The sequence below is a fragment of the Rhinatrema bivittatum genome, chromosome 1 (genome assembly GCF_901001135.1).
Source record: "Rhinatrema bivittatum chromosome 1, aRhiBiv1.1, whole genome shotgun sequence".
NCBI classification, from domain to species: domain Eukaryota; kingdom Metazoa; phylum Chordata; class Amphibia; order Gymnophiona; family Rhinatrematidae; genus Rhinatrema; species Rhinatrema bivittatum.
Genome location: NC_042615.1, coordinates 768,195,513 through 768,223,313, shown reverse-complemented (window position 1 = coordinate 768,223,313; position 27,801 = coordinate 768,195,513). Strand labels below are relative to the sequence as shown.

The 27,801-nt window shown below is 41.3% G+C and overlaps 1 protein-coding gene across 3 annotated transcripts in view; it reads left to right on the top strand.

The window, feature by feature from the left end:
- Positions 1-27,801, top strand: part of WDR7 (WD repeat domain 7) — a 1,145,388-nt gene that overhangs the window by 89,340 nt on the left and 1,028,247 nt on the right. For all 3 annotated transcript variants that reach the window (XM_029579728.1, XM_029579736.1, XM_029579721.1), the window contains exons 7-8: positions 2,152-2,271; positions 22,462-22,607. In XM_029579728.1, the coding sequence (XP_029435588.1) occupies positions 2,152-2,271; positions 22,462-22,607 (266 nt within the window). The remainder of the gene's footprint in view (positions 1-2,151; positions 2,272-22,461; positions 22,608-27,801) is intronic.

The window sequence follows — 27,801 nt, the reverse complement described above, 5'->3', positions numbered from 1 at the left end:
TAACTTAAAAAACAATGTTATCATTCAGATGATTTTAATTTCTATTTATGATTATTTAACATCATTAGAATGTAAAAATGTACATTCAAAAATTAGAAAAGGTTCCATAACTTGAAAAGCAGTGTTACCATTTGGATAATAAATAATATATCACAAAAAAGTAAAATTAACAAAAACATTAAAATGTAAAGAATCATAGAAAAAAAGAAAAATCTATCTCATTAAGACCATTTGGTGACAATGTATTAAAATAAAAAAAACATTTTTGTTCTGTTCTCAGAAGATTCTGGTTTTTTTAATTTATTTATTTATTTATTTTTAATTTTTATATACCGGAATTCCTGTATGCAATACAAATCAATCTGGTTTACAAGTAACGAAAAGGTTGCCCTGGTCTGGGAGGTTAGACCGGGGTTTTTTACATAGAACATTGAACAGTAACAATCAACCATTGAACATTATTACATTATTACAAGGAACATTGCAAGTAACTATAAATATTTAACAAATGACAAATAACCTTATTCGTGTTTTGAATAGTACGTGTGTGTTCACCTTTTTTACTAGGAACTTTAGTAGCGTTTATGGTCTGCAGTAAGTGGTTATATAAAGGTGCATGATGACTGTTAAATAGACATGTGATTAAGCAAGTACAGGTATGAAATTAAGTGTCAAGGTGTTAGGGACACCCTGCAATGGTTGGATCTGAAAGTCAGGAGGAGGTGCCTAGTTACACTCTGGGAGTTGGAACGCTTGCCTGAAGAGCCAGGTTTTTAACCTTTTTTTGAACTCTGTTAGATTTCATATATTTTGTTATGGCTTGGCTCAATTATATGGAAGTATTGTTTGAGAGCCCTTTAAACCATTGATTTTTGTTGCGTTATTAGCTTGGCTGAATTACATAGAGAGCTTTTTAAGGAGCTGACTATGTTTCATATTTTATTTACAATTCCTATTGTTTTTTGGCGCCTGAAGGCACATTAGTTCATTTTAATATAATCTTTGTCCTTAATTTTGTCAGCAGCTGTATGGTTTTTAAATATATAGTCAATCGGGGCTATTTTGGGTTAACAAGTGCTTTGGCAACATATGAGATTTATTCTAGGCAGACACCAATTGATATTTTGTTTCAAAATGATGTGCTACATTGTTTCACAAAGGTGTATCACAAAGTGGTTTCATTTTGAACTGCTCAAATTTTGTCTGGTTAATTTTTAGCACCCAGAGAGGCTGATCTGCTGTATGGATGCAAACCACCGGCATTAGATTTAATAGGTATTTTAAAGTTTTTTTTTTACTAGAAGTTCCTACCAATTAATAGACTGCACCGATTAATTTATATATAATTTTTTATATATGAATTTATATGTGGGCATATATGGAATCACACACATATATTAGACCATGTTTTAATAACATTTTTTGTTATTAAGTATTTTTTGTGTTGTCACTTTTTATTTTGCTTTTGAGTATTTGATTCCTCTTTATTTTATATGATTTCATTATGTATGTATGGCGTATATGTTTTTATTTGTATTTATAAATTTTTATATTTGCTTCGTTTTGTTAGCCCCTGAAGCAGCTCAAAGAGCGAAACTCGGCCTGAGTCGGGCTTTTTATCATGTTCTGTGCTGAATAAAGAACTCCTGGTGTTTACTGATCCTCTTTTCTTTGGTTGCTAAATGCTTCTGGTGGACTGGACTGCTTGATATGCATTCATGGCATCAGACAGCAAGCACTTTGGCTACTTGGGAGTGAGGAGACAGGACTTGAAATGTGACATTGGCAGCATTGGAGGGTGAGCAAGTTTGACTGGTGGAGGTGGGACTTGAAACACAGCATGTGCTTTGGCTCACACTGGCTTCCATCAGTGAGTGACTGCCTTGAAATGCTACATCTACAGCTCTGAGCAGCTTTTTAGTCCGCCTAAAATTATGGTGAATATCTGTTTAAACCAAATGTCACCATTAGGAAAATCTGGGAATTTATGGTTGAAAATTGGTTGAAACTGAAAACGAAGGACCCTACTTAATGATACAGCTTCTGGACTCAATTTATAAAAGGGTTTTGAATGCTCTTTGTTTACTATGAAATGTATTAAACTCAGATTATCCAGATTGTTTTCCTTTTTTTTTATTTTTTTATTTTTAGGATACAGAACCAGTGTTTGAGGAAGAATCAAAACCAATCTACTGTCAGAACTGTCAAAGTATATCTTTTTGTGCATTTACCCAAAGATCACTTTTGGTGGTGTGTTCCAAATACTGGAGGGTAAGCAAAACTAGTTTGGAAAGATATCATGTATCTGACAACACAATTGAATAAGAGAAGTGTATTCTTTTGACTTTCATTCTGGGGAAAAGAGATGTTCTGCCTTATCTCCCTCCTTGAGATCTGTGCTTTATATATCTGTTATCTTCTAAATGCAAAATGGGATTTACAGATATTCTGTTCTGTTTCTTGTACCATAACCTAGCACACCATTCCTTAAAAATTTGCAGTTGCCTCTGAAACAATCTGTGTACCATGCAATATGAAATAGGTGCTTAAAAGAAAATTGTATTCTGGGTATTGTTATATCAAATCATGCATAGCAATCAATAATGTACCTTGTGATGTATACAAGTTTTATGCAATTTTGAAATTAACATTAAACTTAAATCTCTTCCTTGTAATAACACAGAAATCCTGGGGACAGCAATGTTTGCAAGATTGTTGCAAGTACCTCATACTCCATTGCACGTGATGGATTCTTATTGGCAGTAATATCACAAATGATGCCATATATATGCTGCATAAACCAATCTGATCAAATAGGGAACATAATGGCAGAAAAAGATCATATTGCCTGTGAAGTCTGTCTTGTCCACTCAACTACTCAGCTTTACAATCCTTTATTTGGAGATGGCCTGTGCTTGTCCCATGCTTTCTTGAATTCAGATACCTTCCTTGTCTCTACCACCTCCACAGGGAGGCTACTCCATGCATCTACCACCCTTTCTGTAAAGAAATTCATCCTTGGATTATTCTTGAGTCTATCCCCTTTCATCTTCATCTAATGACCCCTTGTTCCAGAGTCATCTTTCCTTTGAAAGAGATGCACCTCCGGTATATGCCGTGCAACTTATGACATTTTTTATACCTTGCTTTTCTCAGAACTTATAGTAGATGCCAGAGAGCCGCTTAAATAATTTAACAAATGACTTGGCAGTAAACTTTAATAGGTAGAAGATGGGTGTTCTTGCAGTTTGCAGTTTTGATAAATCAAGCATCATATGAGGGCGCATGGCTTTGGCTTTGTTTTAAAGAATTTTGATCATTTGTGTGTATAGCCTATATTCTGTCTTTACAATTGCTTCTTTGAATTCATTTCTATAGCTACCATATCGAGATCACATTGGATGTCTCCTCTGGTGTACTGAGGAGGATGATATGAGCCCATATGAGGATGATATGAGGATGATTCCTTACAGAGCAATATTGGCGGCAGGTCCAGGATTATGGAATATCATGCCTGTCTCAGAATCATGACTAAACAGCAAAATGAAAACAAGACAGACCAGTCGCCTTAGATTGGAGATATTTATTCAGACATATAACATGGTAAAAGAGCCCAGCTCTGGCGGAGTTTCGCACAACAGCTGCGTCAGGGGCTAAAAAGTAAATTTAAAAACAAATAAGAACAAAAATAGAAATATAAAATAAAAACAAAACCCAATAAACACAGACCACAGGATATATATATACATAAAAATTATGTAAACTCAGATATATAGAAAATGATGATAATGAAAATGAATAAACAGTAAAAAAAAATATATAAATTAAGTTCGCACATCAAAACTAATAAAAACTAAAAACTAATAAAAACTAAAAATGAACAGATATATATAAAATACATATATGTGCAGTAGAATGCAAATGAATGTAATTAAGCAGTAAAATGGAGAGGCGGCAAAAAAGATTTCCTTTTCAGAAAATAAATGTTATAATCTTTCACTCTTGTTAGAAGCGAATGCTGGTCTATTAGTTGAATCAGTATTGCTAAGCCAATACAAAGAATTAATAAATAAAAATTATTCAAATCACTTATTTATTAAATAATATAGGGTGACTACCAATATATAAAAACAACAAAGTAAACACGATTGTAAAGGAGTCACCATTAAATAAGATTATAATTTATAAAACACCCTATACCACCCTGAAATTTAAAAACAAATATCTAAAATTAAAAGGTAACACACATCATGAAGGGTAACAGCAAACTATGCAAACATGACGCAGGAATATTGTGTAAAGACTGATTTATTAATATAACTATGGAGGAAAAATTCTACTAGTCAAGAAGGCCTAACAGCCTGGCATTACAGAGAGAGAGGCAGAATAAGAGGAGAGGCGAGAGGTTCCACAATGTCTACCATTGATTCCTTGTCAACTATCACATAATCGCATTATCAACATTTCTTCATGCGAATTTAAGTGTACATGAGACCTCTGTAGTTAAAGGTTTGTCCTTTGTCCCTACACCACGCTATAATGCTTTTAGGACTAGAGTGGATCTGTTCAAATTCACTAGGAAACTTAAAATTATGCATTACTTTTCTGGACACAATCAACCTGCACCAGATCTCTCAATCATAAAGCACAGCAGCAAATGGATTCCTCCTGGAGTGATAAACCCAGATCTACACACTTTTGAGACTCTAGTATTAAGAGATTTAGATAATTTGGAAAAGGAAAATAGTCCATATTTTTCCAATATAAGTAGAAATGAAAGAAAAGCCATTGATTCATTGAGATGAAATAATATTGTTATCAAGCCAGCAGACTAAGGGGGGTACCATTGTTATTATGGACAAAACAAAATGGGGTAGATTTTAAAAATTTGCGCAATTGCGTGCTTTTGTTCGCACACCAGGCGCGAACAAAAGTACGCTGGATTTTATAAGATACGCACGTAGCCGTGCGTATCTTATAAAATCCGGGGTCGGAGTGCGCAAGGGGGTGCACATTTGTGCAACCTGCGTGCGCTGAGCCCAGCGCGCGCTGCCTGTTTCCTCCGAGGCTGCTCCGATTTTGGAGCGGCCTCGGAGGGAACTTTCCTTCGCCCACCCCCCCTTACCTTTGTTGGCAGATTTACGCCTGCTAAAAGCAGACGTAAATCTGTGCGTGCCAGCGGGCCTCGACCACGCCCCCAGGCCCATCCCTGAAACGCCGCGTCACGCCCCCGAAACACCGCGTCATTTCGGGAACGCCTCCGACACGCCACCTCCCCGCCCCTTTTACGAAGCCCCGGGACTTACGCTCGTCCTGGGGCTCTGCGCGCGCCGACAGCCTAGGCAAAATAGGCGCGCCGGCGCACGAGGGCCTTGCGCGCGTAAATCCAGCCGGTTTTACACGCGCAGGGCATTTAAAATCCGCCCCAATATATGGATGAGATTACTAAACAACTCTCAGATACCACTTTTTATACCAAACCCAATCACGATCCTTCAAAAAGTATTAAGACTGAAATTGATTTGCTTCTTTCTACAGCTCGATCCACTCAGTCCATTATTAAGAGAGAGTTTGAATTCCTAACTGTTAACTATCCCATTGTGCCCACGATATACATAATTCCAAAAATTCATAAATCTTTGACATCTCTGGGAAGACCAATCATCTCAGCCATAGGTTCCATTCTTGAACCCTTATCCATATTCATTGACCAATTTCTTAGACCACTAGTTACCACCATCTCGTCCTATATTAAATATTCGTCACATTATAAATATTTTAAAGGATTTGAGTTGCATTGATGAAGGCATCATACTTGTAACATTAGACAATGATTCACTGTACACCAGTAACTAAACAGCAAAATAAAAACAAGACAGACCAATCGCCTTAGATTGGAGATATTTATTCACACATATAACATGGTAAAAGAGCCCAATTCTGTCCGAGTTTCGCACAGCGGCTGCATCAGGGGCTAAAAAGTACCGCAAACCTACTGAAACAAATAAATTACTTGAGTATAACTGCTGCCATATTAGGTCTCTAGTTGCCAATTTGCCATATTCACAATTTTTGAGACTATGTAGGCTCTGCACAAATGACAACATATTCCATGTGAGAGCTAATGAAATGAAATCTAGTTTTGTTGAAAAGAACTATCCAGAAAGAGTTATAGATAATGCCTATGAACGTGCATTAAATAGAAATAGAATAGAGGTACTAAAACCAAAAGAGAAAGAAACTAATAAAGTTGTTTGCCCTCTTTCTTTTTTTTTTTTTTTTTTACTCATAAGTCTCACCACATAGGGAATATTTTGAGAAAACATTGGAATGTTGTCCAGTGCCTTCCTTGTTTCAAACATTTTGACATAACGGTAGCCCATAAATGTAGTAGCAATCTTAAGGACATGTTGGTTCCATCTGCCTTATCGCAACAAACCAAAATAGATGAAAAACCGCGAGGTCAGTTCCCATGTGGATCCTGTTCTATGTGCAGATTTAATTTAAAGACAAATCATGTCATTGTCAGTGACGATTCCAAACCATTTGTACTCAATCGCTTCACTAATTGTAGAAGCAGCGGCATTGTATATGCTGCTCGTTGCCCTTGCAATAAATTTTATATTGGCCAAAACATTAGACCACTTAATAGGAGAATCATTGAACACAGAAGTGCCATCAATAGAAAAGTGGAAGGCAAACCTTTGGTCTAACGTGCAATTTTAGCTGGTCAAATCTTTGATTTTAAATTTGTTGCACTGATTAAACCATCAGTAAATTGGTGAGATGGCAATATAGATGATACTCTACTCAAATTGGAATGAGTTAATTTTTAAATATAATACAATTTATCCATCAGGTCTCACTCAAGAGATTGATTTTCACAGTTTTTTATAATATCTTTTTTTTATAATCACGTTTTTACAAATCACTTTTAATTTATAATTTTATATATTTAAAAAAATCTGTTCTTCAATTCATTCTATTATAATTATTTATTTCTTATTTTTATTTCTCATAGTTTTTTTCAATTAGTCTTTTTCTCCTCTCAATGTAATAAAAAAATCTTTGCTTTGTCGGCCCACCCTAGTTGTCAATCACAACACACGACACGGGAGTATTTAAACTGCTTCGTTTGTGTTCCTTTTTGGATGTACACAGAGTTATGGTGGAAATATAAGCTGCAGTGAACATTGTAAGTAATGCTTCTTTTTCTAGTTTTGGTGTTAATTTATATTACAAAATTGGGACAACTAATGTTTTCTTTATTCGATGTGTTCTTGAATACAATCACATGCACCATATTGGAGATTTAATTTGCCGAAACCTTTGTGAGTAATTGGCACTGCGTTTCCCATTTTTTGCACTTTTCTATTCGTTTTCCTCCTTTGACTTTGCATAATATTTATAATTACCATCTTGATTTTTTCGCCATTTGTACACAATAATTCTTCCTCACTGGCTTCACATATGTGTTTAATTATTTTTGTGCCTAGTTGTTTCTCTGCGGCCATTAAATGTCCCTTATTTATAAAGTTTGTTTGAGAAAATAATATATTTATTGCTGACTGAAACTCAAATGGACATCATTTAATAAAATCAAAGTTTACACAATACCCCTTGGTCGTGTTTGCATAGTTTGCTGTTACCCTTCATGATGTTTGTTACCTTTTACTTTTAGATTTTTTTTAGATTTATTTCAGGGTGGTAGTGTTTTATAAATTATAATTTTATTTAATGGTGACTCCTTTTAATTGTGTAGCTGACTTACACTGGCTGCCAATTGAATTCAGGGTAAAATATAAAACTCTTTGTACAATACATAAACTAATCCACGACGAAAAAGCTGAATGGCTAAACACAGCACTCCACGTCCATATCCCACATGGAAACCTGAGATCTCCCAACAAAAAGCCCTCCTAACCATGCCCTCAGTCAAAACTGCAAAACTAACATAAGCCAGAGAAAGAGCACAATCATTGGCCGGTCTGATACTATGGAACACCATGCCCATAGAGGTAAGACTACAGAGAGATTTCAAGACCTTCAAAAAGAGCTTAAAGACATGGCTCTTTAAAGAAGCATTTCACAAAGAAAGCGAGAAATAAAGAAACGCTGAAAGCGGTACACACAAAATCTTCATACAGCACATTATATGTATGTATGTTTCGGTTTGTTTATTGCACCTTTTAACTTGAATGTATACTCTAACAGTTTAACTACAATAAAGGATAGATTAGACAACATTGAACAATTAACCATTATTATGAAACTGTTTCCGAGCTTAAAAGGCACCTCCATTACCAATAATAGGAACAGATACATGTACAATTTACTATATGTGCCTCTATGTAAACCGTTGTGACGGTATGTTACTGAATGACGGTATCGAAAAGATTTTAAATAAATAAATAAAATAAATATATTGATAGGCACCCTATATTATTTAATAAATAAGTGATTTGAATAATTTTTCTTTCTTTATTAATTCTTTGTATTGGCTTAGCAATACTGATTCCCCTAATAGACTGGAATTCGCTTCTAACAAGATCAAAAGATTAGAACATATTTATTCTCTGAAAATTTACATCTTTTTTGCTTCCTTTCCGTTTTACTGCTTAATTACATTCATTTACATTCTGTTGCATATATATATGTATTTTATATGTATCTGTTCATTTTTAGTTTTTATTAGTTTTGATGTGCGTACTTATATTTTTTTTACTGTTTAATCTGTCATTACTATTTATATGGTTATTTATATATTTATATGTATGAATTTATTTTATTTGTTATCGTTTTCTATGTATCTTTGTTTACATAATTTTTATGTATATATATCTTGAGGTCTGTGTTTTTATTTTATATTTATTTCTATTTTTGTTCTTATTTATTTTTAAATGTACTTTTTAGCCCCTGACACAGCCATTGTGTGAAACTTTGGCCGGAGTTCGGCTCTTTTACCATGTGCTATGTGGGAATAAATATCTCCAATCAAAGGTGACTGGTCTGCCTTGTTTTCGTTTTGCCTTCTGGCTTCGACACACCATCTTCCAGTCTGCTTCCTGGGACCCTCAGAATAATGACTGACACTAAAGAGTTTAAAAAGCATTTAAAAAACGTGCTTTTGTAAGGCGGCATTTGAAAATTAAGTAAATGTGAGGATGATTAAATGGTCAATTGTGTACAGTCCTTTTACCTATAGAAGGCCAGGGAAGGGGTACCATTTATTAAATGTATATTTATATTTTACTTATGGTGTTTGGACATTGCACATATGTTTTTATATTAATTTGTATGCTGGTGCGATCAGTGGAGTTGCGGCTAAGAAATTCTTTTAAATAAAGAAGTAAACCTTCTTTCGTTTCTAAAACAGATTAGGTTGATTTTCAAAACTCATAATAGGCTAACTGTGAGAGTTCACCAGTTAAACCTCAGTGATTAAAGATGCCCCCCCACCCCTTTAAGAACATAAGAAATTGCCATGCTGGGTCAAAACAACGGTCCATCAAGCCCAGTATTCTGTTTTCGACAGAGGCCAAACCAGGCAACAAGGACCTGGCAAGTACCCAAACACCAAGAAGATCCCAAGCTACTGATGCTAGTAATAGCAGAGGCCATTCCCTAAGTCAACTTGATTAATAGTAGTTGATGGACTTCTCCTCCAAGAACTTATCCAAACCTTTTTTAAACCCAGCTACACTAACTGCATTAACCAACAAATTCCAGAGCTTCGTTGTGCGTTGAGTGAAAAAGAATTTTCTCCAATTAGTCTTAAATGTACTACTTGCTAACTTCATGGAGTGCCTAGTCCTTCTATTATCCAAAAGTGTAAATAACTGATTCACATCTACTCGTTCAAGATCTCTCATGATTTTCAAGACCTCTAACATATCCCCTCTCAGCCGTCTCTTCTACAAGCTGAACAGCCCTAATCTCTTCAGCCTTTCCTCATAGGGGAGCTGTTCTATCCTCTTTATCATTTTGGTTGCCCTTCTCTGTACCTTCTTCATCGCAGCTATATCTTTTTTTGAGATGCGGCGACCAGAATTCTACACAGTATTCAAGGTGCGGTCTCACCATGGAGCGATACAGAGGCATTATGACATTTTCCGTTTTATTAACCATTCCCTTCCTAATAATTTCTAACCTTCTGTTTGCTCTTTTGACTGCTGCAGCACACTGAGCCGTCGATTTCAAAGTATTATCCATTATGATACCTAGATCTTTTTCCTGGCTGGTAGCTCCTAATATGGAACCTAACATCGTGTAACTACAGCAAGGGTTATTTTTCCCTATATGCAACACTTTGCACTTGTCCACATTAAATTTCATCTGCCATTTAGATGCCCAATCTTCCAGTCTCGCAAGGTTCTCCTGTAATATATCACTATCCGCTTGTGATTTAAATATTCTGAATAATTTTGTATCATTTGCAAATTTGATAATCTCACTCACTTTATTCCTTTCTAGATCATTTATATATATATATTGAAAAGCACTGGTCCAAGTACAGATCCCAGAGACACTCCACTGTTTTACCATTTTCCACTGAGAAAATTGACCATTTAATCCTATTCTGTTTCCTTTCTTTTAAACAGTTTGCAATCCATGAAAGGACATCGCCTCCTATCCCATGACTTCCTAGTTTTCTTAGAAGCCTCTCATGAGGGACTACCGGTTCACCTTTATCCACATGTTTATTAACCCTTCAAAAAAATGAAGCAGATTTGTGAGGCAAGACTTTCCTTGGGTAAATCCATGTTGACTGTGTTCCATTAAACCATGTCTTTCTAAATGCTCTGTGATTTTGATCTTTAAATAGTTTCCACTATTTTTCTCAGCACTGAAGTCAGGTTCACTTATCTATAGTTTCCCGGATCGCCCCTGGAAACCTTTTTAAATATTGGGTTTACATTGGCCATCCTCCAAATACAATGGATGATTTTAATGATAGTTTACATATTTTAACTAATAGATCAGAAATTTCATTTTTTAGTTCCTTCAGTTCCCTAGGATGCATACCATCTGGTCCAGGTGATTTGCTACTCTTGTAGTAGGCCAGATTGACAAACTAATCTTCCAGGTTCACAGTGATTTGGTTCAGTTCATCCTACTCATCACCCTTGAAAACCATCTCCACAACTGGTATTTCCTTCCCCAACATCCTTATTAGTAAACACGGAAGCAAAGAATTTATTTAGTGTTTCTGCAGTGACCTTATCTTCCCTAAGAGCCCCTTTAACCCCTTGGTCATCTAATGGTCCAACAGACTCCCTCACCGGTTTCTTTGGATATATTTTAAAAAGTTTTTATTATGGGTTTTTGCCTCTGCGGCCCACTTCATTTCAAATTCTCTCTTCGCCTGTCTTATCAATGTTTTACACTTAACTTGACAATGCTTATGCTTTTTTCTATTTTCTTCAGATGGATCCTTCTTCCAATTTTTGAAGGATTTTTTTTTGGCTAAAATAGCCTCTTTCTCCTCACCTTTTAACCATGCTGGTAATCGTTTTGCCTTCCTTCCATCTTTCTTAATGCATGGAATACATCTGGACTGTGCATCTAGGATTGTATTTTTAAACAATGTCCATACCTGTTGAACACTTTTAACCTTTGAGTTGCACTTTTCAGTTTTTTTCTAACTATTTTCCTCATTTTATCAAAGTTTCCCTTTTGAAAATTTAGTTTTAGAGCTGTAGATTTATTATTGTCCCCCTTCCAGTTATTAGTTTGAATTTGATCATGTTATGATCACTATTGCCAAGTGGCTCCACCACCATTACCCCCTCACCAAATCCTGTGATCTACTGAGAATTAAATCTAAAATAGCTTCCTTTCTCATTGGTTCCTGAACCAATTGCTCCATGTATCAGTGGTTTATTGCATTTAGGAACTTTGTCTCTAGCAAGTCCTGATGTTACTTTACCCGGTCAATATTGGGGTCATTGAAATCTCCCATTTGTACTGCCCTACCAAATTGGTTAGTTTCCGTGACTTCTTTTAGCATTTCACCATTTGGAACTGGTGGATGGTAGTATACTCCTATCACTATACTATTATCCAACAGACATGGGATTTCTACCCATATTGATTCTACTGAGCATTTAGTCTCTTGTATGATCTTTATCCTGTTGGACTCTATACCCTCCCGGACATAAAGTGCCACACCCCCACCAAGTTGATCCTCCCTATCATTGCGATATAATTTGTACCCTGATACAGCACTGTCCCATTGGTTATCCTCCTTCCACCAGGTCTCTGTGATGTCAATTATGGGAATCTCATCATTTACTGCTATACACTCTAACTCTCCCATCTTACTTCTTAGACTTCTGGCATTGGCATACAGACATTTCAAAATGTGTTTGTTTGTATTAACAACCTGCTTTTCAGTTGATAGGGATAATTTGGAAATCTTTAGCGCAGGTGATTTTTTAGATATAGGCACATGGACTGTTTGCTTTTATTGGAACCTCTCTTTTGGGATGCCCTAACTCTCCTGTTTCATTAGTATCCTTCAAGGATACATTCCTCCAAACCATGCACTATTGAGTGTCGGTTTTCCCCCTTGTTCTAGTTTAAAAGCTGCTGTATCTTCCTTTTAAATGTTAGTGCTAGCTGCTTGGTTCCACTCTGGTTAAAGTGGAGCCCATCCTTTCGGAAAAGTTTCCGCAGTTCCTTACAAAACTGAATCCCTCTTCCCTGCACCAGCGTCTCATCCAAGCATTGAAAATCTGGAGCTCTGCCTGCCTCTGAGGACCTGCCCTTGGAACAGGAAGCATTTCAGAAAATGCCGCCCTGGAGGTTCTGGATTTCAGTTTTCTACCTAAAACCCTAAATTTGGCTTCCCGAACCTCTCTCCCACATTTTCCTATGTCATTGGTGCTCACATGTACATTAGTGACTAAATGCGCAAAGCTCGTAAATGTTACCTGGTAAAACATGGATGGCTCCAGGGGTGGTCTCTGAGTTGATTCATGAATTGGCTGGTTAGCATTAAGTTTAGACTTTTAAAAGTAGATGAATGAATTTTAGTCTTAAATCTAGTTGACAAATTCTGATTGTTTAGATTTAGGAAAGTTTTCAGACAAAAACCATGCTGATTAGTGGCTGAAATTTACATACAGATAATTGGTTAAAATTTGTTATTTTGGCTGCTCATCAGTTTTTTTTTTTTTTTTTTTTTAAATTAACCCATTATGTTCTCCCTCAAATCTCACATTTTTTGGTCACTTTAAGTGTAACATAATTGTTTTCCTAAAAAATGTGTATAGGATATTTCCGTTCTCATTGCTTTTCATTCAGTTTCCCTTTTGCTATGTTTCTTTAACTGTATTTATAATTTACGTTTATATTCTGCCTAACACAGCTGTAGGCAATCCTATAATAAATACAAATAACACAAAATTATAATAATTCAATAAAGCAACACAGAAGCACATTAATTACAGTAGACAAATTGTAGCCCATGTGGCTTTTTCTCTGCTTTCTGTTCGACACATCTGTGTCTTATAAGAACATAAGTTTCATGCTGGGTTATACCAGGGTCCATGGAACCTAGCATTCTGTTTCTGACGGTAGCCAGTCTGGGTTTATAAGTACCTGGCAGATCCCCAATAATTGAAGTGTTTTTGTGTATTACTCCCAGGGATAAGCGCTGGCTTTCCCAAGTCTACCTGGCTAATAACTGTTTCTCTGTACATACCCAGATCAGTCCATACCATGGGTTGAGCCTCCTGTCCAGCAGATGGAGACAGACTAAAACTGAAAGGGTATCCTATATCAGGACAGAGCCTACCCTGCAGCACTTCAGTATTTGTCTGTCTCCAGCAGATGCCAGAGAGCTCACCCTGTGGTTCTCTGTTAGCTTGCCCTTACCCTACGGGGTTCCTTCTTTGCTTCTTTTCTTGAGGGCAAGCTCAAACAAGTATTAAATTGGATTTCATTCTCTCTTGGGGTGCCTAGGGGGGCTTGCCCCTTGACTTGTTCAGCCTAGGCTCCTTTCCCGGTGACCCTCTTGCTTGGGGCGATACTGGTGGTGCCAGTTACTCTCCCTTAGCCTTCTGCCTTGCCCCGAGACGTTCATCCCTCGGGTGAGTTTTCAGGGACTCTTTATTCCCATCAGTTTAAAAAAAAAAAATCAAACAAAGAGACGATTGCAGAGAGGCAGAAAGGTTTATTTGGCATTTTTTTTGGCTGTTAGGGAGAGAGCAGGGTTCGATCTCCTGCACTTCTCCCCAGGGCCTCCCTACTCAACTGTTTTCTATTTGCCTTGCGGCTGTGCTGAGCTTTTCATGCTGCGTTCAAATCTGTCTCGTTTGTGGAGATCCGGCCTCCCGGCTCTCCTGAGATGGTTTGTGCTCCTGATGTCTGCCGGGTGGGGAGGGCCCCTCTTCGGCAGCGTCAAACTTCAGCTCGGGGACATGCTCCCCGACGCGTGGCCAGGCAGTTCCCAACCCGACAAACCGCGGGAACGGCAGCCATCTTGGGAATTAGTCCCGATGCCGATTCTGCTTTACAGGGGGCAGAGGAGCAGGACCTGCACGTTTTACCCCCCGATTTGACCCCGGTGCACTCTCAGGGGGATGTCCCGGACTCCCCTTTGCCACCCTCGCCTCCATGGGAAAATCATCTTGGGCCCGATTTTCTTCTGAATTTGTGCTCCTGTTGCACAAATCATATTTGGCTAGCCTGCAAGAAGATGAGGGGCCCCCCTCCTTCTGGATCCGCTGCAACCTCCTGCGGATCCCCTTCAGGATCCTGATGAGGACTTTTCTACGCAGGTCCCCCCGCTCTGCGGCGATGATCTCAGCGTACTCAGTCTATTTCGTCCCTTTCATTCTACAGGAATTGGGGATTGACGTTCCCTCGGAGGACATGGTGACGGCTGTGATGCCGGCTAACGCAGACCCATTCCTGGCGGGACTTAGGGCACTCCCACGCACATTTCCCTTCCATCCCATGCATAAGTTACTTCTTTTACGGGAATGGGAAGCTCCAGAGATGGGTCTCCGGGTCGGGAGAGCTATGGATAAGCTCTGCCCGCTCCCCGAAGATTGCCTGGACATGCTGAAGATTCCCAAAGTGGACTCTACTGTCTCTGCGGTCATCAAGCATACCATGATTCCAGTGGTGGGCGCTACAGCTTTGAATGATGTTCAAGTCCGTAAGCTCAAGTTTTTTCTGAAGCAGATCTTTGAGGTTTTAGCTTTAGGGGTCTGGGCGACAATCTGCAGCAGTCTCATGCAGCAGGCAAGCCTTAGGTGGGTTCAACAATTACTCAGCACCCAGGATCTCCCATCTGCAGAGGCAGAGCAGGCGGAATGCTTAGAGGGCGCCATTGCATATGGCACGGATGCCCAGTATGACTTGCTTTGCGTACAGGTCAAAGCAATGGTTTCCGCAGTTTCGGCCAGACCCCGCCTCTGGCTATGCAACTGGTCCGCGGACTCTTCATCTAAGGCTCAGCTGGGCACACTTCCTTTTAAGGGTAAGTTGCTTTTTGGTGAGGACCTGGAACAGCTTATTAAATCCTTGGGCAAAAACAAGGTCCATAAGCTGCCAGAGGACCGCCCTAAACAGTCTAAATCTTTCTTCCCGACGTGTACCCGCTTCCGGGGACAACGCCGGTACAACAGGGCGTGTGGTTCCTTTCCAAGAGGAGGCATTTCCAGGTCCCAGTTATGGTCTCATTCCTTTCGGGGCCGCCATGCCTTCCAAGATGGTAGTCAGCAATACCCGGCCGCCAAGTCCGCCCCACAATGAGATCCGGCCGGTCCATTCCTCCGCACGAAACTTAGGTGGGCGTCTTTCCCTGTTTTGCGAGGAATGGGCTAAAATCATGTCCGATCAATGGGTCCTCAAGGTGATAGAAAACGGTTACGCGTTAGAATTTGCTCGGGACCTACCGGATATTCATCTCGTTTCTCCTTGCGGTCGCCTAAAGAAGCCTGAGGTCGGTCAAACTCTAGCCAGGCTCCAGAAACTCGGGGCGATAGTCCCGGTACCAGTACAGGAACAAGGTGCCGGCCAGTATTCCATTTACTTAGTCGTGCCCAAGAAAGACAATGCCTTCCGTCCAATTCTGGACCTCAAGAGAGTCAACCAAGCTCTCAGGGTACCCCATTTCTGAATGGGAAACTCTGAGGGTGGTGATAGCAGCCGTCTATCCAGGCGAATTTCTAGCCTTCCTCGACTTGACAGAGGCTTACCTTCACATACTGACTCGACGAGAGCATCAGAAGTATCTTCGATTCCACATCCTGGACCAACACTTCCAGTTCCGGTCTCTACCCTTCGGCCTTGCCACCGCTCCCCACACTTTTACCAAGATCATGGTGGTAGTGGCGGCTGCACTCCGCCGAGAAGGAATCCTAGTCCACCCTTATCTGGACGACTGGCTCGTGTGGGCCAAGTCGTTAGCTTTTTGCGGTCGAGCAGTCGACAGGGTCCTTGCTCTCCTCACTTCGCTCAGCTGGGTAATCAACTTCCCCCAAAAGCAATCTCCAGCCCTCCCAGGTCCTGGAATTCCTGGGAGCCCGATTCGATACCCGGGTCAGAAAAGTATTTCTCCCAGACACCCGGGTGCTCAAGCTCACTGATCAAGTGCGCAGCTTTATTTCCCTGCCACTTCCCACGGTGTGGGATTAGCTGCAGGTTCTGGGGACCATGGCCTCCACTATCGACCTGGTCCCCTGGGCTTTTGCGCATATGTGTCCATTACAGAAAGCGTTGTTATCCCGCTGGCAGCCAGTGTCTGAAGAGTTCTTGGAGACCCTACCTCTCTCCGACTCTACCATTGCAGACATACAATAGTGGCTGTCGCTGGCGCATCTCCTGAAGGGGATGCCCCTCCTGACTCCCTCATGGGTCATAGTCACGACAGATGCCAGTCTCTCCGGGTGGGGGGCGGTCTATCAATCTCAAACGACTCAAGGACACTGGACCCCAGTCCAGTCCCGTTGGCACATCAATCATCTGGAAGCCCATGCGGTGCACCTGGCTCTCAAGGTTTTTCTTCCGCTAATCCGCCGCAAAGCGGTATGCGTTCTCTCTGACAATTCCACCACGGTGGCCTATATCAATCGTCGGGGATACCCGAAGTCGTCTAGTGGCACGGGAAGCCAGCAAGCTCTTCGCCTGGGCGGAGAGGCACTTGGATCGTCTAGCTGCCTCTCTCATAGCGGGCAAGGAGAATGTTCAAGCAGACTTCCTCAGCCGCCAACGTCTCGAACCTGGCGAGTGGGAGTTGTCCGACCAGGCAACGGCTCTGATTGTTCACAGGTGGGGTCCCCCTCACCTGGATCTGATGGCAAGTTTGGGCAATGCCAAGGCTCCCAGATTCTTCAGCTGCTGGAGGGAGCATTGCTCGGAGGGAGTGGATGTGCTGGCCCTCCCTTTGCCTCATGACATTTTCCTCTACATGTTTCCGCCTTGGCCACTAGTGGGAAAAATTCTCAGGAGAATAGAGCTTCACCGGGGACCGGTCATTCTCGTGGCCCCCGAGTGGCCTCGCAGGCCATGGTTCGCGAATCTCGTAAATCTGGCGATGGATGGTCCTCTTCTCGGCCATCTCCCCCGTCTTCTGCGGCAGGGCCCCATATTTTTTGACCAGGCGGATCGCTTCTGTTTAGCGACATGGCGTTTGAATGGTGCCGATTGAGGAGAAAGGGTTATAAAGAAGAGGTTATCTCCACTCTGCTTCGGGCTCATAAGCAGTCTACGTCCCTGGCCTATGTCTGCGTCTGGAAAGTTTTTGAGAATGCCTGCGCGGAATTGGGTTTTTCGGATCGTTCGCCTTCGGTTTCTATGATTCTCACTTTCTTTCAGCGGGGTCTCTCCAAGGGTCTTACTGTCAGCTCGTTGCGTGTCTAGGTTTCCGCCCTCTGTTCTCTACTGGGCACCATCGAAGGTCATGCGGTGGCCTCTCACCCAGATGTCGTCCATTTCCTCAGGGGTGGTAAGCACCTGAAGCAGTCTGTCTGGCTCACTTGTCCTTCATGGAGCCTAAATTTGGTCCTTCGGGTTCTTTGTGCGGCTCCTTTTGAACCTCTCCATCGGGCTATTCTCAAGGATTTGACCCTCAAGACTGTCTTCTTAGTTGCCATTTGCTCTGCCAGGAGGGTGTCGGAGATTCAAGCACTGTCCTGTAGAGAACCTTTTCTGCGGTTCTCGGATTCGGGCATCTCTTTCAAAACTGTACCTTCTTTCTTGCTGAAGGTTGTTTCCTCTTTTCACGTCAGTCGGTAGAACTCCCTGCTTTTTCTCCTGAGGATGTAGCGGGGCCTGGGGACAGGGACCTTCGCCGTCTGGATGTTAAACGCGTTTTACTGCATTACCTCCAGGTTACCAATGACTTCCGGGTCTCAGATCATCTTTTTGTTCTGTGGAGTGGTCCAAATAGGGGCAACCAAGCTTCTAAGACTACGATCTTTCGGTGGTTGAATGAGGCGATTTCTTCAGCCTATATCTGCAAGAGCCAGGCAGTTCCTGATGGCTTGAAAGCTCATTCCTTGCGTTCTCAGGCTACTTCTTGAGCAGAGTCAATCAGTCTCTCCGCAGGAAATATGCAGGGCAGCTACGTGGAAATCCCTGCATACCTTTGCTCGTCATTACCTCTTTGATGTACAGGCGCCAGTGTTTGGTTCCTTTGGTCGGCAGGTACTTTGAGCGGGACTGTCTCGGTCCCACCCTTTGTTAGGGAAGCTTTGGTACATCCATCCCATGGTCTGGACTGATCCGGTTACGTACAGGGAAAGGAAAATTAGTTCTTTCCTGTTAATTTTCGTTCCTGTAATACCACGGATCAGTCCAGATGCCCTCCCGTATTCGGTCTGCTCGAACTATTTACTGTTCTTTCCTTCTTACAGGAATATTTTTGTGTCTCTGCATGGCTCTCTAGGGATGTGCAGGCAAAAAGTTTTCGTTGCGTACGTGATGCGTATTCGTGGGGGGTCAATTCCGTTTCATGCGCAAGTATGGAGAATTCAATAAGTTGTCGATCTGTAAATACGTTACTACTAAATTAACTACAACCCCCACCCTCCTGACCCCCCCAAGACTTACCAAAACTCCCTGGTGGTCCAGCGGTGGGGTCCGGGAACTCACTCACACCCTCGGTGCTAGTTTCATCATGGCGCCGATAGCCTTTGTCACAGGGGCTACCGGTGCCATTAGTCAGCCCCTGTCACATGGCCATTGGCGCCATCTTGTGCTCCTACCATGTGACAGGGGCTGACCAATGGCACCGGTAGCCCCTGTGACATAGTATGGGCAAAGGCTATCGGCGCCATTTTGAGTCCTGGCGTCAGACAGCAGGTCGCTCCCGGACCCCCGTTGGACTCACAGGGACTTTTGGCCAGCTTGGGGGGGCCTCCTGACCCCCACAAGACTTGCCAAAAGTCCAGCGGGGGTCCGGGAGCGACCTCCTTTCATGCCGGCCGTCCGATCCCAATACTCAAAATGGCGCCGATCGCTGTCATAGTGAGGGCAAAGGCGATCGGCGCCATTTTGAGTATTGGGATCGGACGGCCAGAGTGAAAGGAGGTTGCTCCCGGATCCCCGCTGGACTTTTGGCAAGTCTTGTGGGGGTCAGGAGGCCCCCCCAAGCTGGGCCAGCTTTTGGGGGGGCTATCCTTAAAGGATGCCCATCTTCTTGTAGCCTGAGATGGATGCTCTAGTAGTGGTATTTTTCTGACATGGCTGACTCTGCATGAGATAAGTTGCTGGATTATTTTTTTAATTTATATAACATTTTAATTTCTTAAATCGGTCATATATATGTAATTGGGAACATACCAGCCTGTTTCCTGCAAACACTTACAATCATAAAATATATAGGGCCAGATTTTAAAAGCCCTGTGAGTGTAAATCGGGCTGGATTTACGCACGCCGAGCCTATTTTGCATAGGCCCGGCGCAGAGCGCAAGCCCCGGGACGCGCTTATATCCTGGAGCTTTGAAAAAGGGGTGGGAGGGGAGTGTGGGTGGGGTGGCGGGACTGAGGCCTCTGGCACAGCGGCTGTGCCGGAGGATCACGCGCCGGCAGATGCCCGGCGCACACAAGTTACACCTGCCAGAGGCAGGCATAAATAAGAAAATAAAGGTGGGGGGGGATTTAGGTAGGGCTGGGGGGGGGAGTGGGTTAGATAGGGGAAGGGGGGGGGGAGCGGAACAGGGAAAGCCATCTGAGCTCCCCTAGGGCTTGGCGCATGCAAGATGCACAAGCGTGCACCCCCTTGTGCGCGCGCCGACCCCGGATTATATAACATGCTCGCGGCTGCGCGCGCATGTTATACAATCTGGTGTAGATTTGTGCGCGCCGGGTTACGTGCACAAATCTATGCCCTCGCGTATCTCTTAAAATCCGGCTTATATTTGTCAGATATTTGTGCATGATCAGTCTGACCCAGTATGGCATTTTCTTATGTTCTTATTTGTAGCAGCTCTTATAACCATTCAAAGCGATCAGGTCGACCAGATCAGCCTGCCATTGAGTATCCACATCTGACACGATGGTTTTGTTTCTTTAAAAATATGTCCTGCAGGTCTGTGTAAGGAATAAGGGCTGGATTTTCAAAAGGCTACATTTATTTATCTGTTTTTATATACCGATATTCACCCAAGGGTATAATATTGGTTTACATGATGTTTAGTGAGATAGTGTGACCTGTAATCACACTATCTTTACATTGAGGCAATGTGAAGCTGAAGGGAATTATGCAGAGAGGTATAGTTATGAGAAGGGTAGGTGCGTAAAGCCCTGGGATGCGTGTAAGTCCCGGGGCTTGCAAAAAGGGGCGTGGGCGGGATGGGGTGGGGTCAGAGATCGCGTGCTGGCAGTCGGCTGGCGAGCGCAACTTACTTCAGCCCCAGGGCTGAAGTAAGTTTTGAAATTAAAAAAAAGAAGTCATCAAAGGTAGAGGGGAAAGGGTGGGGGAGGTAGGAGAAGGGAAGGTGGGGTGGGGGGGGGGGTAGGGAAGTTCCCTCCGAGGCTGCTCCGATTTCGGAGCGGCCTGGGAGGGAACAGGGGAAGGCAGTACGGCTCAGAGCGGGCTCGGCACGCGCAAGGTGCACAATTGTGCGCCCCCTTGCATGCCGACCCCGTATTTTATAACGTGCACCGGTGAGGTGATCAAAAAGGAAACAGGGTCCATTAATTTTGTTGTCCTTAAAAGCGACATGGGCATTTCTGATGATCTGGGGGGGCATAATTTTTGGGGTGGGGTGGGTTTGACTTATGGTAATGTCATCAAAAGGCGATCAAGGGTCATTTCTGGTGATGACATGGGGGTGTGGTTTGGGGGTGGGAGGGGGTGTGGCTTAGGGTGGAGCATGGGAGGGGCTACTCCATTCTATGAAGGAGGTATGTGGGTGGAGTTATGGGCATGGTTTGGGGTGGGGCTTGGCTACACTCATTCACTTCTGTGGGGTGGAGCTTGGCTACACTCATTCACTTCTGTGGGGTGGGAGGGGCATGGGCAGAGTTTGGGACAAGAGTGGGTAGGGCTAAGACTGGAAGTGAACACTGATAGGCTGATACCAATTTTGAGTAACAGTGTACCCATTATAAAACTGCTAGGCAATAAAGTAAATCCCAAGTCGCCACATACACAAAATCCTAATGTGAATAAAATAAGACAGTATAAGGCTAACAAAAAGCAAGTTGGACACATTTGGAGTCACTATGCTTTTGCCACACCCAATCCAATGCAGTCACTGTATGATGTCCAGGTAAACTAGTCAGGTTTTTTCCAAACTGGTATCAACACAATCAGTGGCCAAGTACTTATTGATTTCTGTACGATTATTTAAAATTTGTGGCTTCCCATCTTTTAAAATGCGTAGTTTGGCCAGATATAGCATGTAGCACATGATACCACACTCTAGACAGGCTCATTTCTCACTTCATGCTTTTTCTGTACTTGTGTATTCCTCTGGAGCCATGTGTGCCTCATCTTCCAGATTGAAATTATGCAAAAAAAAATGGTTTTGTATCTTTCAATCAGATTATAAAAATACATTTTATACCTTACTGTCTAACATAAGTATAAGGGTTTTATATGAATAAAGAAATAAAATAACTTTCCATTCCGTTTTCTTGCATTTCATCTGCTTGTTCATGTCTACACTGTAGGCCTGCAGTTGTCTGTCTTCTACATCTAAGTCAGCATTTGTTTTCAAATTTGATTAAATTGTTTATGTATTTTTTGTAACTGGCTCTTATTCTGTAAAGTGCCTTGGATAACATTAATAAACAGTGATTAGACTCAATTTGTAGTACAATGTATTTGTATGATAATGTATTAAAACAGTCCAGTAAGTACAGAACCAATATTCTCACAACAAATAAGTAGCATATGTTAGCACTTAGAAGTTGCTAGGTTCTTGCTTTTAAATTTTATATTCTTCTGTTTGGTAATCATGAGCAAATATATTTTTCTGTCTTGCTTTCTCTTAGGTTTTTGATGCTGGGGATTATTCTCTCTTGTGCTCGGTTCCCAGTGAGAATGGGACAACATGGACTGGAGGTGACTTTGTGTCAGCAGATAAAGTCATTCTATGGACTGAAGCTGGACAGAGTTTCATTTACAAATTACCAGCTAGGTAATAAACTCTTAAAGTGATTGATGAAATATAAGAGAATGCTGTGGTATTTTGATGAAAGTAAACTTGGATTTCAAATATATTCCTCAGATTTATGAATAAAAATCACTTGAGATACATAAAACTAAAAAATGCAAAATGAATTAATCTGGAACTCTAAGAAGGTGTCTGAACTGAAGACGAGGAAACCAGGTTTGTCCACACATGGGTTATGTCATTTTGACAATACTCATGCGTACAGTCTTGTAAAGAGTTCTGGGAAAGCTTTTTAAAGCAAGCTTGGAATTTCCCACTGTACACCAGCTCATATTGTTTTTGTCTGCAGTGGCAGTTTAGGTGTGTTTTTCTCTTGTATTGGAACTTTGATAGAGAGTTCTTTGTAGTTTCCTGTTTGTCAAGTTTTTCTATTTTTCCTTTACCTGGTATTGTCTTTAATTTTATTTATTTAGTTTTTATCAGATACACTGAAATGTTTATAAGGAATATCAGTCATGTATAGAAATAATTTAACAAGGAAAAAAAAAGCAGTATTTACTGTGGCATTGTAATTTGCTATAACTCTACCAAAGATACTAATTAATGTTACAGCAGGTTCAAAATGCTGTGGCAAAGATGGTAACATCCAAAGCCTACAGGGAACACATTAGTCCAAAATTAAGAGATTTCCACTGGTTACCAATATTATAGAGAATCCAATTTAAGATATTAACAATGATACATCTATAGTGAAGAACTAAATTATTATTCAACAGTTATTACCCTTTATATTGCATTTCAGCAACCATCTGCTCAGTCTCTAAAATTGTTGCTAATTCCTTCCCTGAAGGTTTATAAATTGCAAGAAACATGAAATAGAGCCTTTTCTTTTCTGATCCACTTTTGTGCAATATTATAACAAATGAACTGAGGTGTGGGCAGATTTATCTGAAATTCAGAAAAAAGATCAAGGCATTCTTCTTTTGTCTGACTTATGAGCACTAATTGTTGTATGAAACGTTCAGTATTCTAAGTGCCTACTTTAGAAATGTTTTTTCTTTTTCCTCTTGCTTATACCAGTCCCATAACACTTGGGATTTCCCCCCTGTTCAACTGCCAGAGACACTGGGCACAACCCCTTCATGATCTCATATAGGTGAGTGGCCATAGGTCCTTGCCAGTAGTCTGTCTCCTGCAGCTGCGGACAAGTGCAGATGGACTTTCCAAACCTCCGAGAGCCAGGGTGTAGCCTCAGCCTGGTTGAACCTTTTGAGATCCTGAGGTAACAAGCTCTTAGGATTGCTTTCCCTAGTGTAATTGCCTCCCAGATAGGACCCTGGCTGTAGGCACTTGTGTGGATCCCTGTTCCCTAGGAGGACCTTGCTTATCTAGTATGGTTATTCAATAGTCCTTCAATTCCTCTTGGATCACGCTCTCCTTCATTCTCTTCACAAAGGAAATATCTGTTTCCTCTGATCTTCCTCCTCCCTTCTCCTTTATTTTGATGGATATCAAGTGCTCAATAATTGCCAGATCCTAGAGGGGTAAGGACACTGTACCTTCTGCCAGAAAATCATCACTTAGAAGAGCCCATGGTTTTAATGAAAAACATTCACTCCAGGTTGGCATTACAATGCCTTGAATCTGTTCACTTATGAACTACAGGAAATGCTGAGCTGCTTCCTTCTTTCTGCTTAAGTTTTTTTGCCATTGCATATGTAAGAGTACATCTGAGTTGCATGGTGACTTACCGGCCTTAAATTGAGGGTAAAGCAGTTTCCATTCATTCCTTATTGTTTGTGACAGGCTTCCAGAATATGACACCACCAAATATAAAACCATTTGTACCATGGGACCTCGATGTGATTCTAGCACAGCTAATGAAACTGACATGTTAACCAATGGAGTTGGCTTCGTTCAAATTCCTAAAATGGAAAATTATATTACTTTTAGTGATCATCAGCCAGAAGACTCAGCAATCTCCAGGCCTTGGTTATCTTCCTCATATGCAGTTCTTCAACAATAGCGTTGTGTTCCGCACTCATCTTAAGTTTATATGAAAAGTAGTATCATATTTTTTAATTACTCAGTCCATTGTGGTGTTTGTTTTCCTGAAGCCAAACACTCAAAAAAAACAAACCAAAACCAAAAAAAAAACCCAACAAAAAAGTCTTCATTCCATTCACTGTAGAAGGGCTCTGGGTTTCTTTAAAAGAATCTCAGCCTCATTGTCAGGCTTCTCATCTCTTTATCTCCCATGATTCTAACAGACTAGGTATAGCAATGGCCAGACCACTATGTCCAACTGGCCAGGACACTGCATCGCACACTGTTATACTCTAGCATGCTTACAAATTACAGATACCATCAAGAATCATCAATTCAGAGTCCTGGCTGCTTTAGCAGTTCTTTCACAATAGTTTTACTTGAATATATTGGCAAAGCTGCAACATGGTTGTCGGTACACACCTTTCCATCCAGTTACTGTCTGAACCATCTTTCAAAGACTGTCAGTAAATTTGGACAAGTAGTTTTGCATAACCTATTCTGTCTACTCTCCATGGTTGGGGCATGAGCTTCTTACTTAGCAATCTCTCTGCTGCATCCCTCAGCTTGGGATTCCACACATGTATTGGCTAATTCAGCTTATCAATGGAGAAAACAAGTTTGCTTACCATAAATAGTGTTTTTCATAGACAGCAGGGTGAAATAGCCATGGAATACTGTCTGCCTCACTGGAGAGTAGACCACTTTAGCTGGAATTAGCTCTAGTATCAACTGAGAAGGCTCACGAGGTAGTGCCTGCACGGGATCCCCTGCACATGCTCAAAACTCTACTAGCTAGGAGAGATGAGTCCATTTGGAAGATGTCACCCCACATGTAATAGCTAATTCATCCTACTTTCTACGGAAAACACAGTTTAAGTTAACCAAACTTGCGTTTTAGACGTTTACAGGAAAACATTTTTTCAGAAGGCTGTGGTTCATTCTTGCATAGATTCCTATCAGATCTACATGATTCAAAATATTAAATTAATTAAATATTTGCATTCCATTCTGGAGAGGGCACAAAATTATTTGAATTTCTTCCTAAAGAGAAACAGGAGGAATTTATTCACATGATGAGCACTGATGAGATGTGTAAGAAGCATCTGATTTGCTTAATTGTGTCTGGTGATCTGAAGGCAGTGAAGCAATGAGACAAGGTGATAGCTTAAAGCCAGAAGAATGCTGGGCTGCAAAGAGAGAGGAATAACCAGTAAAAAAAAAAAAAAAAAAAAAAAAAAGTGATAATGCCCTTGTACAGGTTCTTCATGAGGCTTCACCTGGAGTACTGTGTTCAGTTCTGGAGACTGTATTTCAAAAAGAGACTAGACAGAGGCAATCCATAGAGGAGCGACCAAAATGGATTGGGGCCTGTACTGGAAGACTTATGAGGAGAGGCTGAAGGATCTAAATATGTATATTCTGGAAGAGAGGAGGTGCAGGGGAGATATGATACAGACCATTGGACTAGAAACAGTATGAAACTCCAGGGGGGATGACTCAGAACCAACATCAGGAAATATTTGTTCACGGAGAGGGTGGTGGATGCCTGGAATGCCCTTCTGGAAAAGGTGGTGAGAGTGAAAACAGTAAATGAGTTAAAAAAGAGATGGGATAAACACTGTGGATCCCTAAAGGCTAGAGGTTAAAGGTGCATAGGAGTGGCAGTTACTCCCTTAGAGGGCATGGGGATTACCATCCTTAACCAATTAGCTTAGATTCTTTTGATGCAACTGCAACATCGCTCTCTGCTTCCGGGGGGGGGGGTGTTGCAAGGGAAAAAGGGGAATTGTTTTCAGATGACTGCCAATGATGGGTGTAGGGAGGGGAAAGGGAAAAAGGAGAATTGGATTCAGATTACTGCCAATGCTAGGCCCCTACTTTTAGGGTCCAGGGTACTGATGGACTGCTTCTACAACCACATCCAAAGCAAAGCACATTCAAGCAGCATTGTCTCAATTATCAAGAAGGCTACTCACCTCTGTAAAAATGTTGCTAGCAGTAATTTTGTTATGGTTTTGACAGTCGCTTGGTTTTAATTGTAAATATTACTAATATAAGGCTTGGGGGTAATCTGCACGGAGCAGCAGTTACTACCATAAGAAACTTGCTGGGTAGAATGGATGGACCATTTGGTTTTTTACTTCCATGATTACTGTGTTAAATCTATGATATTTTTGACACAGTATTGCGTGCTATTGCTGTTGGCACCTGCAGACTCTCATGGTCTCTGCCCTCAATTCTGAGAGGATGTACGGATAGCAATTCTGGGAGGCTTGCAGATTGCAAATGCAATGGAGGGAACCTCTTTGAGACAAGATCAAGTGAAACAGTGGATCTTATCAAAGACTACTATTCTGTGCTTTGGGCTTTCTTTGCTGCCACTTCCAAACCAACTTCCACATTGAGATATTGGGCTGGACCATAGAAGGAAGTTGTTTTTCTTTAGAAGAAGTATTTTCTTCCTTCCCTTTGTCCCTATCATTAGCAGAGTTGAAGACCTTGTCCACACGATTGCAGAAGCCAAAAACGTCTTACTGCCACCTAGTCTAAATCAGGACAGGTTTTTGATTGAATCCATAGCCAGAATCCCAGTCTCTATACAGTCAGTCTGCCTCTTGGTAGGAGGCTAAGGTTGCCGCCTCATAACGTCAGACAACAAGATTCTCTGGATTATAAATAAAGGCTACAGATTACATCTATTTAGATTCCTTTGAGGTTGCCCTCCAAGTGGATCTTTTCATTCCTTCCTCTCAGAGAATTTCTGAAAATGGAGGTGTCTGTCCTCTTACAGTCCAAAACAGTCAAACCTGTCCCACCACAGGAGGGGAGAGATTTCTTTTCCATGTACTTCTTGATACCATAGAAAACCAGAAAATAGGTTTATCCTGGGCTTTAAAGTCTTTAACAAATACCTATTGAAGGAAAAATTAAAGATTTATGTGGGGCACCATGTTTCCCTTTTATAAACAAAAGAGATTGGCTGTGCTCCTTGGATCTCAAGGAGGCATATGCCCACACAGAGAATTCCTGTAATTGTTTTGTACTTAAGATTTGTAGAGGGGGAAACGTCACCTCCAATATTGGTTTTGCTTTTAATCTGGTATTGGTTAACTGAGTTTTCATGAAATGTCTAATAGTTGTCATGGCTTTTCTACACAGACTGGCAATT